At 37.8% G+C, this 20,326-nt stretch overlaps 1 protein-coding gene across 1 annotated transcript in view; it reads right to left on the reverse strand.

Annotated features, from left to right (window-relative positions):
* FAM227B (family with sequence similarity 227 member B) overlaps positions 1–20,326 on the reverse strand; it is a 199,432-nt gene that overhangs the window by 21,987 nt on the left and 157,119 nt on the right. The window contains exons 10-11 of the mRNA XM_059181502.1: positions 19,507–19,604; positions 8,961–9,122 (exon numbers count right to left, since the gene is read on the reverse strand). Of these exons, the coding sequence (XP_059037485.1) occupies positions 8,961–9,122; positions 19,507–19,604 (260 nt within the window). The remainder of the gene's footprint in view (positions 1–8,960; positions 9,123–19,506; positions 19,605–20,326) is intronic.

Raw genomic sequence — 20,326 nt, forward strand, 5'->3', positions numbered from 1 at the left:
CAAGCAGACCAAGAAATGGAGATCAGTGTGCAGAAGATTTATTAGGGGGTGCTCTTGGGATTAACATTTCTGGGTTGCAAGGGAAGGAAGTAAAATTGAGTAGAGAGAGAAAGAGAGAGAGACATTGAACTGTGATAGTAGTCCTGCTGGAAGTCTAAGCTGCCCTATAGGGAGTTCCAAAGCTGGGATGACGCTTCAGAATTGTTCTGAGTTGGGGTAGAAGGGCTCTCAACCTCAGTGACTTTATGGCATTAGTCAATGGATGTGAGCTACCTTTGAAAGGGAGCATGGTACAGTTATCTATTGCTGCATAACAAACAATCCCAAACTTGGTGGCATAAAACAACTGCCATTTATTATCATTATCTCAATAGAGATATTGAGATAATGACAGAGGTATTGACTGTGTTCAGCTCAGTGGATTTTAGTTGGGTCTCTCATGTATTTGCAGTCAGGTAGTGGCTGGAGCTGGAGCAGTCTCAAAGGCTTCCTCACATGTCTGGTGTTTGACAATGGCTGTGGCTCAACCTCAGCTCTGGCTGCTAGCTGGAGCATGGCCTCTCCATGTGGTCTGACTTCCTCCTCACACAGCAGATGTTTCTGAGAGCATCCCAAGAGCAACAGCAGAAGCATTATAGCAGAAGCTTTAAAGCCCTTTATGACCTAGCTTCAGAAGTCACACCACATTGGTTGAGGCAGATATAAATGTCTGCCCAAATTCAAGGGGAGTGGACACAGGTGCTACCTCTTGATGGGACAAGTGGCAGCGTCACATTGTACCAAGAGCATGTAGGAAGGAAGATACTACTGTGGCCACTTTAAAAACATATAATCTGCCATTGAGCAAGGCCACTATTATTAAATGATGCAATCCTTATAAGGTGTTAGCAACGGAGGGCTTTCTGCCATAGTGACCCCCCAGCACCTGAAAAATAAGTCCCTTATTCTGGAAGCAAATATGGGCTTTCAGAGCAACCACCATATATATTTTCCTGTCCCAGAACTTTTTTGTTTTCCAGCTTTATTGAGATATAGTTAACGTGACACATTGTGTAAGTTTAAAGTGTATGAATATGTTGATTTGATACTAGTCTCCTTGTGGCAGAATTCTTAAGGCTGTATGTATGCCGTCTTTTGATCCTGTAGCATACCAGGGCAAGTGCCGACAGTCTTCCTTTTGTTTTCCCAAAGGTGGATTAAAGCTCAATTTTGTGGTATCTCCCTGAACCACAGATTTGGGCGGGCATAGGTTTTCTGTGTGTGCTCACCAACCATCTGCCAAAGCTTGTTCTCACCACTGCCATTTGGAGCATGCACAGGGAGCTGTCCACAGAATGTGAGTATGTGTGGGTAAGGCACAAGAGCACTGGTGGGGTGGGGGTCAAGCGGGGGTGGTCTATCCATGGGCTGGTTGGGAAGATTTGTGGGTGAGGTGTCCCTAGCGGTTTTTGTGCACGCTTCTTAATGGGAGTCTATGACACAGTTAGGAGAATGTGCATCCCTTTGGTGCTCTCTGAGAGTCCTATCTGCCACTCTTCCAGTCTCTTCTTTCTCCCCAAGTCATGCAGCTCATGATTCAGTGATAAGTGGGCTAAGAGAGAATTGGGCCTTTCTGGAAGCAACCCACACAATTAGGGAAGCTGAGTGTTCACATACACTTTATCACTTTCTCCCCGGTGAGAAATCATGGCAGAAAGGATCTCTCTTGGTCTTAAGCTGCGCACCTTGGGGGAGGAGTGAACTCAAACTGTTCTTACCCTCTCCAGTGTGTCCACACTCATATATATACATATGTGTGTGTGCGTGCATGTGCACATACGTGTATTTTTTTTCTATAATGCTGGAACTTCTCTGCTGGAAAACTGGATTTTCACAAAGGCCCTCTTGTCCATAGATGATTGTCTGTGAAATGGTTTCCAGGGGTTCCCAGACTGTAGTCATGAGGGGCCAGAGTTGGTTCACAAGTCACTAGGGGGCCCACAGCCGGAACTGAGGTCTGTATGCCTATTACCTGATGCACAGCTGGTGAGATTCCCCTCAGTTCCTTTGCCATATAGTGCTGCTCCCACAGTTCCCCACAAAGGCACTCATATCTGCAGATGGATGTCTAATTGTTCTTGTTAAGAGATGGTAAAAATATGACTGACAAATGTCTTATTAAGCTGTCCCTGTGTTAAAAAGTTTGGGGACCAAGCATACATTTTTTTCATCGCTATATTTTATAATACTGAGAATAAGAGTAAAAATACCTTAGCTACAAGCTCCAGAAAATGCTTTCTGATGAGGAAAAGACTTTGAACGAGTTATAGTAGTTTGCTCATCAAAACTCACTTCAAGATCCTTGCTTCATTGGGCCCACAAAACCAATTAAACACTGCCAAATCCCAGGTAATTCCCTGCCTTGCATAGCCTGACTTGAAATCATCCAACTTAGGCCCTAAAACCCTATAAATATCCCTGAATTTACTCATTACGAGACACTACTAAAGTTCTCTTAAACTTATATTCTTTCTTAGCTTTACTTGGTCAGCTAGTTATTCTGGTGACCTTTTAAAGAAGCTGATACCTGAGAATGAGATAGTGTCTGCTCTGAAGAACCTTGTTCTACAGTGAGTTGAGAAAATGAGAATGTTGTCATTTCAGGAAAAAACTGGGCTACTTGTTTAACCACTGACAGCATGGAAAGTCCAATTCTTCCAACAGAATCATAAATTTCAGGGCACCTGGGTGGCTCAGCTGGTTAGGCAACTGCCTTCGGCTCAGGTCATGATCCTGGCTGGAGTCCTGGGATCGAGTCACGCACTGGGGTCCCAGCTCCATGGGGAGTCTGCTTCTCCCTCTGACCTTCTACCCTCTCATGCTCTCTCTCACTCTCTTTCTTAAATAAATAAATAAATAAACAAATCTTAAAAAAAAAAAAGAATCATAAATTTCAGGATTCAAAAAGACTTGAAATTTATCTAGTCCAATCCATCTGATACTGATGGAGAAGCAGCTCAAATCTGGGCTCAAATTAGAGTATATTTTAGAGACTCCTTCAGTGCAACCAAGGGTTTTGGGATTCCTCTCTACTCCTTTATCTCTCCCCTTCATTCTCTTCCTTTTCTCAGCGTTAGCATATCTTGCCCCTGTTCTTCCTCTTTACAGACAACTAAAGGAACTATCAGTTCTCCATCAAGTTTTGGTGGAGGATGTCTGTGTTGCCACAGGGTTTGAGGGCTAGGTGTTTTCAACAAAAATGTATTTTAAAAAACCCATTCCAGGAAGCTAACATGTGGTTTCTATTATCTGAAAGATCTCATTAAAAGTTAATATTGTCATATCCACACCCCTAGTTTTGAAGCTGAAGGGAAGTGAATTTTGGGGGTATAATCTCATAAATAAGAGAACAAACTTTCCAGCAGTATAGGCCTTCCTACCCACTTCATCCTGAAAATTCTATTAAGACTGAGGGGAAAAAAGTATTTTATCTTATCTTTACTAGAAAAATAACTAGGTGAGATGGTTCTGGATTAGAGGTTTCTTTCAAACATTTGTCTTTTAGCTAATTTATCCTTTTAAAAATGAGATTACCAGATCCTTGGATATGTTAATTACTTGAAATATCAATGACTTGAAATGAAAAATATATTTGATACTAATTTTTAGTAACAACTGACAAGTTGTTATTCACATATCATTGAGGAAAAACTTTATGTATGCACATATGACAAAGATTACTGGAAGTATTTTTATAAATAACAGTGAAAAGAAGTTGCACATGGCTCTAAAGAGTTTCCCACTGGACTCTTACTGTGTGAAGACAGAGTGTTATACAGAGCTGATGACCTTTCATGAATATCAGGATTTCTTCCTTTTCTTTTTTTCCACTGTTGACTACTTGCTTCTACCACATCTCAGATAATTAACAACAGATGATGCTTTGTATACCTTTTATTTTTATGATGGTTTAAGTCTTGCAATATCTCACATTATTTTCAATAACAGAGTTTAACAATCCACCCAAGGCCCCGTTTTACATGTTAATAAGTTTGTCATATGTGATGGGAGGAGCACGTCTTTATAGTAACACAATGTACTCTTTATGATACTGCGCTGAGTTCAGAATTCTTTTTTCTGAACTGCAACGAAATGTGAACTTCTAAATTCATGTTAGAAATACAGATACAATCTATTGACCTTTTTTTTTAAACAGGACCCACGCATAGATACAGCCGATGGAGATTCCATTTAATGGAATGAGACACAAACTACACCAACTACACCACGCAAAGTACAAACTACACCAACACTGTGTTTCTCAGTTTTCTTTATCTTGTAAAAAATAATTTGTGTTTCACATGGAAAAAAATATAAGACTTCCAGGTATTTTTTTTATTAGTCTACTCTCAATGCATTTAGAGGACGATGTGATTTATAAAAACACATATGATGTGAGAAGGGAAAAGTAAGAGCTCCAAATAGATTTTGCACATGATTCTACACAGTTTAAAGACATATTACACATTCAGTTCTGAGGTCCAGGAAGTAAAATTTTTGCCATTTTGCTCATAATTTATCAATTTTTAAAAATATTCAAAGATTATTCATAAAAATATTCAAATTTTCTGCTAATAATTGTTTAATATACATTAACAAAAAAGTTTATTATTTGCCTTATGGTTGTACATTAAAAATCCTGTCAGAATCATGAGCATCCCTGTGAAGTACAATGACATTTGTTCCCTTCCACCTCCTTTCCTCAAACATCTCCAGGCTCTCAGTATTTACATATGAATTCCAAAACATGGACAATAAAGTGATCTTCCCTCTTATGACTTTGGCAAGTCACTCCAAATTAAAACAAATACTACCTACAGTGTTAAATTTGTTTTTAAATGTAGCTGTTTCATAAGACTCTGATTTAAAAATTACATAGATCTAATATGATATTGCTCTGTATCTGAACTTAAGAAAGTATATCAGAGGCAAATGGTGGGTACTCATCCTTTCTGATGGCTGAATACCCACCATTTGAATCGACATGGATGGACTGGAGGGGATTAGGCTAACTGAAATAAGTCGAGCAGAGATAGACAACGACCATATAGTTTCGCTCAGATGCGGAATGTAAGCAATAGTGCGGAGGGCCACAGGGGAGGAAGGGAAAACTGAATGGGAAGACAAAGAGGGAGACAAACCATGAGAGACTCTGGACTCCCGGGAAACAAACAGAGGGTTACAGAGGAAGGGGGGGGTGCGTAGGGGGATGAGGTAACAGGGTGATGGGAATTAAGGTGGGCATGTGTTGTGATGAGTGATGGGTGTTATGTGCAACTAATTGCTGAACACTACATAAAAAACTAATGATGTATTATATGCCGGCTAACTGAACATAAAAAAATAATGTTTCTTAAGATTAAGAATATTATTCTGTTAGGTAGTATGTTCTTATAAATGTCAATCAAGTCAACTTGGTTAATAGTGCTACTTGAATTTCCTATAGCCTTATTGATTTTCTATTTGCTTGTTTTATCAATGGATTAAGAATATTCACTCTCCAAAAAAAAGTAGATGTGAAAAATCTCTCGGTAAATAAATAAAAGGATTTGGAAATAGAATGTACATGGTCATGCAATCTTACATGTCTGGAGAAAAACTTCTAAAGTTGTTTAATGCCGAATCAACAGTAGAAATTTCAAATAAAACTATTCTCAAATATAAGGAACATTATCATGACATCCTTTCACTTTTGTCTTCTGTTGACTTCTCTGCCTCTCATCACCCTTGCCCTAAACCACAGTTATGATTATCTTTAGAAAACTCGAATATACTTTATCTTCTTCCAGAGTTACACAGTTCTCCTGTGTAAACAATTAAGTGCCAGAGTGCAAGTGTATTGGCTGTGAAACCAGATCACCAAGGATAGACTCCAAATGCCATAAGTTTCTTGTGCCTCAGTTTACTTATTTAAAATAGAGACAATAATATATCTGAGAAGTTGACATGAGAATGGAATGAATTAATAAATGTAAAGTACTTAAAAGAGTGGTACACAGTAACTGTTCAATAAATTTGTTTAAAACATCATTTTGATATGATGCCTATAAAGATGAACTTTGTACCAGTAACTCCCAGATTTCTACCCCTATTCCTGTTCTCCAGTTTTCTTAATTTTAATGATGTCAATTTAAAAAAATAAAATGAAATTTGACCTTATCTTTATATAAAACCATATTATTCCCACCCACCAGACATTTATTGAACATATATCATATTTAAGATATTTTTTCCCAAGTTAGAGATATAGAGGTAAACGATTCTTTATTCTCTACTGGGTGAGAAAAACAAGTGAAATTTACACTACAATGTTTATAAAAAAAAATAAAAAATTAAAAAAAAATATTTGAATTTACTGAAGAGATTCATCTACATCAGACTTTTGCTGAAACGTTGTTGAGTTACCTGTTGATTACCAAGATTTATTTCCTCATGGATTGTTAGACTAAAGGTCTCAATTTCTTACATCCTTCCTCATTTCCCTACCATGTGGGCTTTTCCACACAGCAGCTCACAATGTGATAGTTGGCAAGAGGGCTCTGAGAGAGTAAGGAAGTTCAGACAGGACTGATGTCAGTCTTTTTGCAGCTGAATCTCAGAAGTGTGCCTTTCCCCTTTTGTTTCAGAGCTATCTAAGTTAATTCCATGTACATATAGTCAGTGAGTCATTGGAGATTATCTTGACTAAAAAAAGGTGGAAGAAGTGTCCTAGGAAGAGTCCTGAGATTCTGTTAGAGCAGATTTTAATTATTTATCCCATGAGTAAAAGCTACATGAGTACAAATTTATGAATTATATAATATCAATCTGTATTAATATATTATAAATATTATAAAAGACATACAGTCTAAAAATAAAAAAACAGTGAGATAAAATAAAATATTTAAATTACTGGCATAAACCTTTTATCCTCAAATTGTAGAGATTTGTTATCTATATAGTTGGTTTATAAATGCCTTGCAAATTAAACTGGCATTATACAATTATTTGCTGATTTTGAAAAGTATAACATATACATATCAGTGCTAGATTCATTGTTTATAATAATTAGGTATATTCACATTTCCAATAGTCATTTTCAAAATTTTTGGGTTTTTTTAGCCTACAACTTGGCAGAATTGATTGGCTCATCATTTATTTCATTACATTTCTTTCTTTCTTTCTTTTTTTTTTTTTTTTTTGAAAGAGAGAGAAAGGGGTGGGGCAAGAGGGGCAGAGGGAAAGGGACAGAATCTTAAGTGGGTCCCACACCTATGGCAGAGCCTGTCGCAGGGATCCCATGACCTTGAGATCATGACCTGAGCTGAAATCAAGATGCCTTGAGCTGAAATCAAGAGTCTGACACTTAACTGAATGAGCCACCCAGGCACCCCATTAATTTCATTTCTTAGTATGGCTGAGAAGGATCTTCTTCAACGAGTAGGAGAGAAATCATTATGGCATTTTCCTTATTTTTTTAAAAAAATCTATTCCTGCATTATAAATATTATCATCAATCCAAAGTTTTTTTCCAAGAGGCTTTTTAAAAAAATTTTTTTTATTTTTTAAGATTTTATTTATTCATTTGACAGACGGAAATCACAAGTAGGTGGAGAAGCAGGCAGAGAGAGAGAGGAGGAAGCAGGCTCCCCGCCACACAGAGAGCCCAATGCGGGGCTTGATCCCAGGACTCTGGGACCATGACCTGAGCTGAAGGCAGAGGCCTCAACCCACTGAGCCACCCAGGCGCCCCTTCCAAGAGGCCTTTAAAGGTATTGGTCTACTTGTGAGTATTAATTTAGTTAAACTACACGATGTAATCTATTAGTCTGCTTGCCCAAATCTGTTACCTTAATCTGTTCAGCCAAAGAAAAACAGCAACACGTGATACCCAGAAAACAATACAAGAGCAAAGACACCATTATTATCTTTCAAAACAGTAGAGTGCAGACTGAAATATCTGCTAAGTGAAGGTACCCATTTACCATATTAGTAAAGTTTAAGTTTTTTTATTTTTAAAGATAGAAATAGATATATAGAAGTAGATATAAATAAGAGTTTTGATATAGAATTTTATATATGTATAATTAGAATTAAAATTCTATAAAATTATAGAGTTTTATATATGTGTATGTATATATAATATGATATAATAGATATAGATATAATAGATATAGATATATAGATATCTATAGAATAGATATATAGATATTATCTATATATAGAATATATAGATAATATCTATATATTATATATAGTAGATATAGATATATATAATAGAATATATATAATTCTATATCATATTATATATACATACACATATATAAAATTCTATATCATATTCTATATCATATATATATATATCTAGAGCTGTGTCCAGTTTGGAGACCATGGTACTAGTTCCCTGTGGGGTTCATCAGCCCCAGTGAGGGCTGGGCCAGCATGGGTTATCTGGAGGGTGCAGGGGAGTACAAGTGTACAGAACTCTGGGCCCTTCACTGCTGCCATAGTGAAAGAGCTCCAATTTTATTTATATTGTGTTTTACATATTAACCTTTCTGACAAATTATCATTGGAACAAAGAATTACCCAGCTAAAACCCATTTGAAACTTTCCTCTGGAGAAGGGTAAAAGCCCATTATCTACAGTCTGATGCTTAAAACTGAGCCCTGAAGAATAACAGTCTTTTACTAAAGAGCGACATATACCAGTTCCCAGGTTTTATGTTTTTTAAAACTTTTCTTGTATGCAAAGTCACAGCCTTAGACCTAAAAGAGAAAATACTTTGGTTAAACATGCTACAAAAGTTTTGAATATAACTAAATACTAAGTAAAAAGTATTGGTTAAAAAAATGCATTAAACTTTTTTCTTGATTGTGACATTTAGTAGTTTTGAAGATTTTAGAAATAGATAACATTAAAGCAAAGCTTATAAAAGGATATGGTTCTTGCGATATTTCAGTAAGTTTGATCTTGGTTTGTCTAGGGGCTTTGGAAATACCAGCTAACTCATGCATCTTAAGGTAATATAAAATCAGTGGACTCCGACCTCCAAAATTGAAAAGCACACGGTTAAACTCTGGACCAGTGCTAATATAATGGGACTGTAAAGGGAAGAAAAAAATCAAGTCAATTATTATTTTTATGTGTTTTTAAAGAACTGTAAATAAATATAATTGCATTGTAACTATAAAGTTACTATCTGGCATATTAAAATAAATAAAAGGAAACTCTGTAAGGTATCTTTTTTAAAAAAAGATTATTATTTATTTGAGAGAGAGAGAGAGCACAAGCAGGAGGGGCAAAGAGGGAGAGAGAACCCCAAGCAGGTTCTCTGTTGAGTGGGTATCCCCATGCTTGGCTCCATCTCAGAACCCTGAGATCATGACCTGAGCTGAAATCAAGAGTCAGATGCTTAACCAACTGAGCCACTAGGCACCCCAAGCATCTTAATTATATAAGTTTACTACAGTATGAACTATGAGTTCATGCAGTAAGGCCCTTCTAGCCTTCTTCTTTATCAGCTTGGTAGATAAGTCAATAGAATTCTTCTGTCTGAAGAACAAAAAGAAAAAAGAAAGAAGAAAAGGAAAAGAGCTCCAGAAAAAAGGGACAGGAAAAAATGTGAAGAAAAACACGACCAAAACCTCCAAACTTTGTTTGGAAAACATATCCAAGAAGCTTAACTCCAAGCAGGAAAAATACTCACCTAGACACATCATACTCAAAGTGTTGAAGGACCAAAACAAAAAGAAAAAGCTCAAAAGCAGCAAGAGAAAAAGAACATATAAGGGAACCCCAACAAGATTAAAAGATGAACTTTTATCAGGACAAAGGAAGCTGGAAGGCAGGTGGATAATGTAATCAAAGTGCTGATGGAAAAAGCTGTCGACCATGAATTCTCTGTCAGGGAAAGTGACCATAAATATAATTGCTTTAAGATTCTATTACTGACTTCTTGTGGGATACAAGGTCAGGATAGTAACTACTCATGTATTATGTCTTTCCTCCATTTTTGTAATGCATAGATGAGAGATTTATTTCCACTTCCTGTGAGGAAATAAAATTTTATTCTTTTCTTTCCCTAAGATTTTATTTATTTATTTGACAGACAGAGATTACAAGTAGGCAGAGAGGCAGGCAGAGAGAGAGAGAGGAGGAAGCAGGCTTACTGCTGAGCAGAGAGTCTGATGCGGGGCTCGATCACAGGACTCTGGGATCATGACCTGAGCCGACGGCAGAGGCTTTAAACTCTGAGTTATCCCAGGTGCCCCTAAAATTTTATTCTTATTTGCTTTTACTGATACATAAAAGTTCTCTTGTGTTTCTTTTGCTTATGGTCACTTTTTCATTGCTTTCCTTCAGAGATGCTCCATAATTACTTTGAACAGTAGGACTATCATAATCAAAAGCAATTCTTTGATGGTGAAAACTCAATGACAAAATCAGACACATTTTCTATTATGTAAATAATTTACTCCATCTCAGTCTTTGGTGAAAATTCACATTAGGTGAATTGAATATCTAGCTTGATCTTTTTTCCTTTTTTCTTTAAAAATTTTTAAATTTAAATTCAATTTAATTAACATACACTGTATTATTAATTTCAGAGGTAGAATTTAGTGCTTTATCAGTTGGTCATAACAGGTGCCCTCCTTAATGCCCACCACCTATCTAACAATATTAGCCTATAGCCCCACCCATTTCACCTCCAGCAACCCTCAGTTTCTTCCCTATAGTTAAGAGTCTTATGATGAGCCTCCCTCTATGTTTTCCTCTTATTTTATTTCTCTTTCTCTTCCCTGTGTTCATCTGTTTTGTTTCTTAAATTCCACATGAGTGAAATCACATGGTATTTGTCTTTCTCTGACTGCTTATTTCACTTAGTCTAATACACTCTAGACCCATCCACGTCATCACAAACAGCAGGATTCCATTCTTTTTGATAGCTGAGCAATCTTTAAAATGCATGCAAAACCAGACCAGACTTTGCCTAGAATTAAAGGAAATACTGTCTGTCTAGAAAGATGTTTCATCACCCTTTTCCTGGCTTCTGCCTTGGATACTGTAAGATAGAACTTAGATCTTACTGAAATTCTAGAAATAGACATTTCTGTTATTTTGCTGCAGTTGTCCATTTTTAAAAATGAAAACCACAGTTAATACCTCCTTCTTCCTCTATAATGGTCCCTGACTTTTTAAGGAGAGTTCAACCTGACAAGAGCAGAACGAGGTATTAAATGCATATAGAGTGTTTTGTGGAGCCCTAGCCATTTTCTCAAATAGTTTAATCCTGAAGGTTTGAGGTTGCCTAAAGAATTCTTGCTAGAGATATCCCAAATAGCCAAAACAATTAGCAGAAGTCTCATTGCTTCTATCTACCCCACAAAAGACAATGGCAGAAAATTATCAGAAAATTTTAAAATTCCATCAAACAGGACTTTAATAGTTAAGAGTCAACCTAGTACTAAATTTGAGAACCAAGCAATCTTACAAACTTTGGAAGCATCACAAGAGATGAGCTAGAAAGTCCAAGGGATGATTTTGTTTGTTTAACTTTTTTTTTTTTAATATAATTTTTTATTTTTTATAAACATGTATTTTTATCCCCAGTGGTACAGGTCTGTGAATCACCAGGTTTACACACTTCACAGCACTCACCAAAGCACATACCCTCCCCAATGTCCATAATACCACCCCCTTCTCCCAAACCCCCTCCCCCCAGCAACCCTCAGTTTGTTTTGTGAGATTAAGAGTCACTTATGGTTTGTTTCCCTCCCAATCCCATCTTCTTTCATTTATTCTTCTCGTACCCACTTGAGCCCCCATGTTGCAACACCACTTCCTCATATCAGGGAGATCATATGATAGTTGTCTTTCTCCGCCTGACTTATTTCGCTAAGCATGATACGCTCTAGTTCCATCCATGTTGTTGCAAATGGCAAGATTTCATTTCTTTTGATGGCTGCATAGTATTCCATTGTGTATATATACCACATCTTCTTGATCCATTCATCTGTTGATGGACATCTAGGTTCTTTCCATAGTTTGGCTATTGTGGACATTGCTGCTATAAACATTCGAGTACACGTGCCCCTTTGGATCACTACGTTTGTATCTTTAGGGTAAATGCCCAATAGTGCAATTGCTGGGTCATAGGGCAGTTCTATTTTCAACATTTTGAGGAACCTCCATGCTGTTTTCCAGAGAGGTTGCACCAGCTTGCATTCCCACCAACAGTGTAGGAGGGTTCCCCTTTCTCCGCATCCTCGCCAGCATCTGTCATTTCCTGACTTGTTGATTTTAGCCATTCTGACTGGTGTGAGGTGATATCGCATTGTGGTTTTGACTTGTATTTCCCTGATGCCGAGTGATATGGAGCACTTTTTCATGTGTCTGTTGGCCATCCGGATGTCTTCTTTGCAGAAATGTCTGCTCATGTCCTCTGCCCATTTCTTGATTGGATTATTGTTCTTTGGGTGTTGAGTTTGCTAAGTTCTTTATAGATTCTGGATACTAGTCCTTTATCTGATATGTCGTTTGCAAATTTCTTCTCCCATTCTGTCAGTTGTCTTTTGATTTTGTGAACTGTTTCCTTTGCTGTGCAAAAGCTTTTGATCTTGATGAAATCCCAATAGTTCATTTTTGCCCTTGCTTCCCTTGCCTTTGGTGTTGTTCCTAGGAAAATGTTGCTGCGGCTGAGGTCAAAGAGGTTGCTGCCTGTGTTCTCCTCAAGGATTTTGATGGATTCCTTTCGCACATTGAGGTCCTTCATCCATTTTGAGTCTATTTTCGTGTGTGGTGTAAGGAAATGGTCCAATTTCATTTTTCTGCATGTGGCTGTCCAATTTTCCCAGCACCATTTATTGAAGAGGCTGTCTTTTTTCCATTGGACATTCTTTCCTGCTTTGTCGAAGATTAGTTGACCATAGAGTTGAGAGTCTATTTCTGGGCTCTCTATTCTGTTCCATTGATCTATGGGTCTGTTTTTGTGCCAGTACCATGCTGTCTTGATGATGACAGCTTTGTAATAGAGCTTGAAGTCCGGGATTGTGATGCCACCAACGTTGGCTTTCTTTTTCAATATCCCTTTAGCTATTCGAGGTCTTTTCTGGTTCCATATAAATTTTAGAATTATTTGTTCCATTTCTTTGAAAAAGATGGATGGTACTTTGATAGGAATTGCATTAAATGTGTAGATTGCTTTAGGTAGCATAGACATTTTCACAATATTTATTCTTCCAATCCAGGAGCATGGAACATTTTTCCATTTCTTTGTGTCTTCCTCAATTTCTTTCATGAGTACTTTATAGTTTTCTGAGTATAGATTCTGTGTCTCTTTGGTTAGGTTTATTCCTAGGTATCTTATGGTTTTGGGTGCAATTGTAAATGGGATTGACTCCTTAATTTCCCTTTCTTCTGTCTTGCTGTTGGTGTAGAGAAATGCAACTGATTTCTGTGCATTGATTTTATATCCTGACACTTTACTGAATTCCTGTATAAGTTCTAGCAGTTTTGGAGTGGAGTCTTTTGGGTTTTCCACATATAGTATCATATCATCTGCGAAGAGTGATAATTTGACTTCTTCTTTGCCGATTTGGATGCCTTTAATTTCCTTTTGTTGTCTGATTGCTGAGGCTAGGACCTCTAGTACTATGTTGAATAGCAGTGGTGATAATGGACATCCCTGCCGTGTTCCTGACCTTAGCGGAAAAGCTTTCAGTTTTTCTCCATTGAGAATGATATTTGCGGTGGGTTTTTCATAGATGGCTTTGATGATATTGAGGTATGTGCCCTCTATCCCTACACTTTGAAGAGTTTTGATCAGGAAGGGATGTTGTACTTTGTCAAATGCTTTTTCAGCATCTATTGAGAGTATCATATGGTTCTTGTTCTTTCTTTTATTGATGTGTTGTATCACATTGACTGATTTGCGGATGTTGAACCAACCTTGCATCCCCGGAATAAATCCCACTTGGTCGTGGTGAATAATCTTTTTAATGTACTGTTGAATCCTATTGGCTAGTATTTTGTTGAGTATTTTCGCATCTGTGTTCATCAAGGATATTGGTCTATAGCTCTCTTTTTTGGTGGGATCCTTGTCTGGTTTTGGGATCAAGGTGATGCTGGCCTCATAAAATGAGTTTGGAAGTTTTCCTTCCATTTCTATTTTTTGGAACAGTTTTAGGAGAATAGGAATTAGTTCTTCTTTAAATGTTTGGTAGAATTCCCCCGGGAAGCCGTCTGGCCCTGGGCTTTTGTTTGTTTGGAGATTTTTAATGACTGTTTCAATCTCCTTACTGGTTATGGGTCTGTTCAGGCTTTCTATTTCTTCCTGGTTCAGTTGTGGTAGTTTATATGTTTCTAGGAATGCATCCATTTCTTCCAGATTGTCAAATTTATTGCTGTAGAGTTGCTCATAGTATGTTCTTATAATACTTTGTATTTATTTGGTGTTAGTTGTGATCTCTCCTCTTTCATTCATGATTTTATTTATTTGGGCCCTTTCTCTTTTCTTTTTGATAAGTCGGGCCAGGGGTTTATCAATTTTATTAATTCTTTCAAAGAACCAGCTCCTACTTTCGTTGATTTGTTCTATTGTTTTTTTGGTTTCTATTTCATTGATTTCTGCTCTGATCTTTATGATTTCTCTTCTCCTGCTAGGCTTAGGGTTTTTTTCTTGTTCTTTCTCCAGCTCCTTTAGGTGTAGGGTTAGATTGTGTACCTGAGACCTTTCTTGTTTCTTGAGAAAGGCTTGTACCGCTATATATTTTCCTCTCAGGACTGCCTTTGTTGTGTCCCACAGATTTTGAACCGTTGTATTTTCATTATCATTTGTTTCCATGATTTTTTTCAATTCTTCTTTAATTTCCCGGTTGACCCATTCATTCTTTAGAAGGATGCTGTTTAGTCTCCATGTATTTTGGTTCTTTTCAAACTTCTTTTTGTGGTTGAGTTCTAGCTTTAGAGCATTGTGGTCTGAAAATATGCAGGGAATGATCCCAATCTTTTGATACCGGTTGAGTCCTGATTTAGGACCGAGGATGTGATCTATTCTGGAGAATGTTCCATGTGCACTAGAGAAGAATGTGTATTCTGTTGCTTTGGGATGAAATGTTCTGAGTATATCTGTGATGTCCATCTGGTCCAGTGTGTCGTTTAAGGCCTTTATTTCCTTGCTGATCTTTTGCTTGGATGATCTGTCCATTTCAGTGAGGGGAGTGTTAAAGTCCCCTACTATTATTGTATGATTGTTGATGTGTTTCTTTGATTTTGTTATTAATTGGTTTATATAGTTGGCTGCTCCCATGTTGGGGGCATAGATATTGAAAATTGTTAGATCTTCTTGTTGGACAGATCCTTTGAGTATGATATAGTGTCCTTCCTCATCTCTTATTATAGTCTTTGGCTTAAAATCTATTTGATCTGATATAAGGATTGGCACCCCTGCTTTCTTCTGATGTCCATTAGCATGGTACATTGTTTTCCACCCCCTCACTTTAAATCTGGAGGTGTCTTCGGGCTTAAAATGAGTTTCTTGGAGGCAACATATAGATGGATTTTGTTTTTTTATCCATTCTGATACCCTGTGTCTTTTGACAGGGGCATTTAGCCCATTAACATTCAAGGTAACTATTGAGAGATAGGAATTTAGTGCCATTGTTTTGCCTGTAAGGTGACTGTTACTGTATATGGTCTCTGTTCCTTTCTGATCTACCACTTGTAGGCTCTCTCTTTGCTTAGAGGACCCCTTTCAAGATTTCCTGTAGAGCTGGTTTGGTGTTTGCAAATTCTTTCAGTTGTTGTTTGTCCTGGAAGCTTTTAATCTCTCCTTCTATTTTCAATGATAGCCTAGCTGGATATAGTATTCTGGGCTGCATGTTTTTCTCATTTAGTGCTCTGAAAATATCATGCCAGCTCTTTCTGGCCTGCCAGGTCTCTGTGGATAAGTCAGCTGCCAATCTAATATTTTTACCATTGTATGTTACAGACTTCTTTTCCCGGGCTGCTTTCAGGATTTTCTCTTTGTCACTGAGACTTGTAAATTTTACTATTAGGTGACGGGGTGTGGGCCTATTCTTATTGATTTTGAGGGGCGTTCTCTGAACCTCCTGAATTTTGATGCTCGTTCCCTTTGCCATATTGGGGAAATTCTCCCCAATAATTCTCTCTAGTATACCTTCTGCTCCCCTCTCTCTTTCTTCTTCTTCTGGAATCCCAATTATTCTAATGTTGTTTCGTCTTATGGTGTCACTTATCTCTCGAATTCTCCCCTCGTGGTCCAGTAGCTGTTTGTCCCTCTTTTGCTCAGCTTCTTTATTCTCTTTCATTTGGTCTTCTATATCACTAATTCTTTCTTCTGCCTCATTTATCCTAGCAGTGAGAGCCTCCATTTTTGATTGCACCTCATTAATAGCTTTTTTGATTTCAACTTGGTTAGATTTTAGTTCTTTTATTTCTCCAGAAAGGGCTTTTATATCTCTCGAGAGGGTTTCTCTAATATCTTCCATGCCTTTTTCGAGCCCGGCTAGAACCTTGAGAATTGTCATTCTGAAGTCTAGATCTGACATATTACCAATGTCTGTATTGATTAGGTCCCTAGCCTTCGGTACTGCCTCTTGTTCTTTTTTTTGTGTTGAATTTTTCCGTCTTGTCATTTTGTCCTGAGAAGAGTATATGAAGGGGCAAGTAAAATACTAAAAGGGTGGCAACAACCCCAGGAAAGTATGCTTTAACCAAATTAGAAGAGATCCCAAATCGTGACGGGGGAGAAAGGGGATAAAAAGAGGTTCAAAAAGGAAGAAAGGAAAAAAAAAAAAAGAAAAAAGAGAAAAAAAAAGAAATAAAGAATTAAAAAAAAAAGAAAACACCTAAGAAAAATATAAAAAAGAAAAAATATATATATTAGATAAACTAGTAAAAAATCATTAAAAAAGAAAAAGGTAACAGTTAAAAAAAAATTTTACCCGAAGGCGAGAAAAAAAAACAAAAAATGAAAAAGAAAAAAATTAAATTAACCGCAAGACTAAAAAAAATCACAGGGAAAAAGCCATGAGTTCTGTGCTTTGCTTTCTCCTCCTCTAGAATTCTGCTGCTCTCCTTGGTATTGAAACCGCACTCTTTGGTAGGTGAACTTGGTCTTGGCTGGATTTCTTGTTGCTCTTCTGGGGGAGGGGCCTGTTGTAGTGATTCTCAAGTGTCTTTGCCCCAGGCGGAATTTCACCGCCCTTACCTGGGGCCGGGGTGAGTAATCCGCTTGGGTTTGCTTTCAGGAGCTTTTGTTCCCTGAGCGCTTTCCGTAGAGTTCCGGAGGACGGGAATACAAATGTCGGCCTCCTGGTCTCCGGCCCAGAGGAGCCAGAGAGCCCAGGGCCCCACTCCTCAGTGCGCGCTCAGAGAACCGCGCCCAGTTACTCCCGTCTGCCTGACCTCCGGCCGCGCTCCGAGCTCACCGAGCCTGCCACCGGTTCAAGGTCACCCCGAGCTGCGAGCTTACTGTCGGCTCTGTCTCTGTAGCCGGCTTTCCTGTTCCAATACCCGCAAGCTCTGCGACACTCAGACACCCCCGATCCTTCTGTGACCCTGCGGGACCTGAGGCCACGTTGACCCCGTGTGGGCTTTGCCCCGTGTAGCCTCTGGAGCGATGTCCCTCAGCGGAACAGACTTTTAAAAGTCCTGATTTTGTGCGCGGTTGCTCCGCCGCTTGCCGGGAGCCGGCCCCTCCCCCCGGGGTCTATCTTCCCGTCGCTTTGGATTCACTTCTCCACCGGTCCTACCTTTCAGAAAGTGGTTGTTTTTCTGTTTCCAGAATTGCTGTTCTTCTTCTCTTCGATCTCCGATGGATTTTCAGGTGTTTGCAATCTTTAGATAAGCTATCTAGCTGATCTCCGGCTAGCTGAAGTAGTCTGGGCCTGCTACTTCTCGCCATCTTGACTCCTCTCTCCTGTTAGTTTAACTTTTTGACTAATTTATTAAAGGACAACTGCTGATGATGAGTAGAAAGCTAAACTGATCTTTGAAATTTGCATGTGCATCCTGCCAATGCTTAAAATGGCATTGGGAAGCCACAGGCACCCATTCAGCACCTGGACAACATTGATGCTTAGAAAAATTCTTTATGTTGAACTGAAAACTGTCTCCCTATAGCTTTCACTTATGGGTAAACATAAAACCTTTTTGGTTTGTATTGGTAAAAATAAATTTTGAGCCACACAGAAAAAGCCTAATCCTGCTCTCCATAGTAGCTCTCTACATACTTGAAAACAGTTATTCTGGCCACCAGGGTCTTGTATTTTCTAGTGGAAATGCCTTTAAATATTTTGGCGATTGCTCAAAAAATATGGTTTCAAAGCCCTTGATCATCCTGATTATTTTCTATTCAGAACACTTCTGTTTGTCTATACCTTTCCATAAAGCAGAGCTCCAAAATGAATATAATACACAATTGATTAATCAGCATAGAGTAGATCCCACATGTCTGTTTAAATAGCTCAAGAATGCAGTAGATTTGGCGGTCAACGACATTCTCTGTTTATACATACAGAGCTTACTATAAAAGACAATTACCAAATCTTTTCAGATGCCTCTAACATGGTTTTATTATCGTATACTTACACAGCAACTTATACTTTATCCTATGTAATACAACCTCTACTTATCCTATACAATGCAACTTATACACTGACTCCTAGAGATTAACAGTTTCTATTCTAAGTACTTACAAACCATTCCTGGAAGCACTGTAAGTGTTGGAAAACATTCTGTATATCTGGATTACTGAAGATCAGGAAACATACGAACACTGACTTCAGAAAGTGGTTTTTATATAGGATAACATAAAATTAATGGTCAGACTTGACTAGATAATTCAGACAAAATTTTAGCAATAAAAACTGCAACAAAATTAAAACCCAATTGTCTAAGAAGAGAGCAAATTCAGAATATCAAGCCAGTAACCTCATCAAATCTTGGCTAATGCAACACAAGATGGTAAAGTCCATAAGGATTTCTCTTAGGGAGGCACCATCAAAAACACGGAAAAATGCTAAGCAACAAAGACTTATCAGTAATAGTATCTACATATGGCCATTTATCCCTGGATCATGGCTTAAGACGTTGGGACAGGTCAGCCATTGCTGAAAACTCTTATGAAGTTTTCCCTGCACACTTGATTAGAACTTACTGAGATCAGAGCCATGTTTGTATATCAACCCAAGGAAAAGTAGTGGCAGAAGTGTGAGAAAAGATGAATGCTATGTTTTTTTTTTCCTTTAGCGATGAGGATATTTAAAAAAAAATAATGACTTTAAAAAAATGACTTTTTAACATTAAGGTTATCCTCTCCAATAAATCACTTTTGATCATTAAATTTTTCTAAAATTTATGTCAGGAATGTAATAATGAACATTGCCTATATGAAGTTGTTCAACTAATTATATAGCAAATTAAATAAGTAAGAACATTTTTAATAATTGCTATGCTCCAAACCTTTGTTGTTAGTCTTGATACACTTGATTCTTCCTTGAATGGGGGCATTGTATATGCTCTTGGGTTCTTTAAAATTTTTGTCATATTGAAGTCAATAGCTAAAAGGGAAAACAAAATATTTTCTTAAATTCTGGATTTTTTTTTTTCTTTACAAAAAGGCATAATAGTGTTTTTCTTCTAGCAATGTACGTTGAATATGGAAAGAACAAAAAATGGATGGAATAGAGGTTAGGATATTGTTATGGCTTGCTTCAGTTAGAGGAAATAAATACACCATCTCATTTTTACTTAACAGGACTTTAGACCTGATAAAGCTCATTTATATTATCTCGTATTATGGTCACAAACCATTTTGTGAACAAAGTAAGGTTTTCCACAATTTACAGATGACATAACTAAGTGCAGGAAATTGTACAGCTCTAAGCTACAGCTTTAAGCTATCATTTAAGACACAGGCCTAGGTCTTTTAGGACAGAGCCCAGAGCTTTGTCCATGACCCTCTTGTTTAATGCAATAGAAGGCTTGGGCCTCTGCATGTTAGGGTGCACCTTTTCCATATACTGACAACAAATTCAAATAAGGAAATACTTGGTATGTTTTCCCTGCAACCAGCATGAATATACATGAAGGTAACAAGGGAGTCTTGCCATGACTTAAAGAAAAGGAGAACTGGGGGCGCCTGGGTGGCTCAATGGGTTAAAGCCTCTGCCTTTGACTCAGGTCATGATCCCAGGGTCCTGGGATTGAACCGTCATTGGGCTCTCTGTGCAGCAGGGAGCTTGCTTCCTCTTCTCTCTCTCTGCCTGCCTCTCTGCCTACT

The sequence above is a fragment of the Mustela lutreola genome, chromosome 7 (assembly GCF_030435805.1).
Source record: "Mustela lutreola isolate mMusLut2 chromosome 7, mMusLut2.pri, whole genome shotgun sequence".
In the NCBI taxonomy this organism is placed as follows: Eukaryota; Metazoa; Chordata; class Mammalia; order Carnivora; family Mustelidae; genus Mustela; species Mustela lutreola.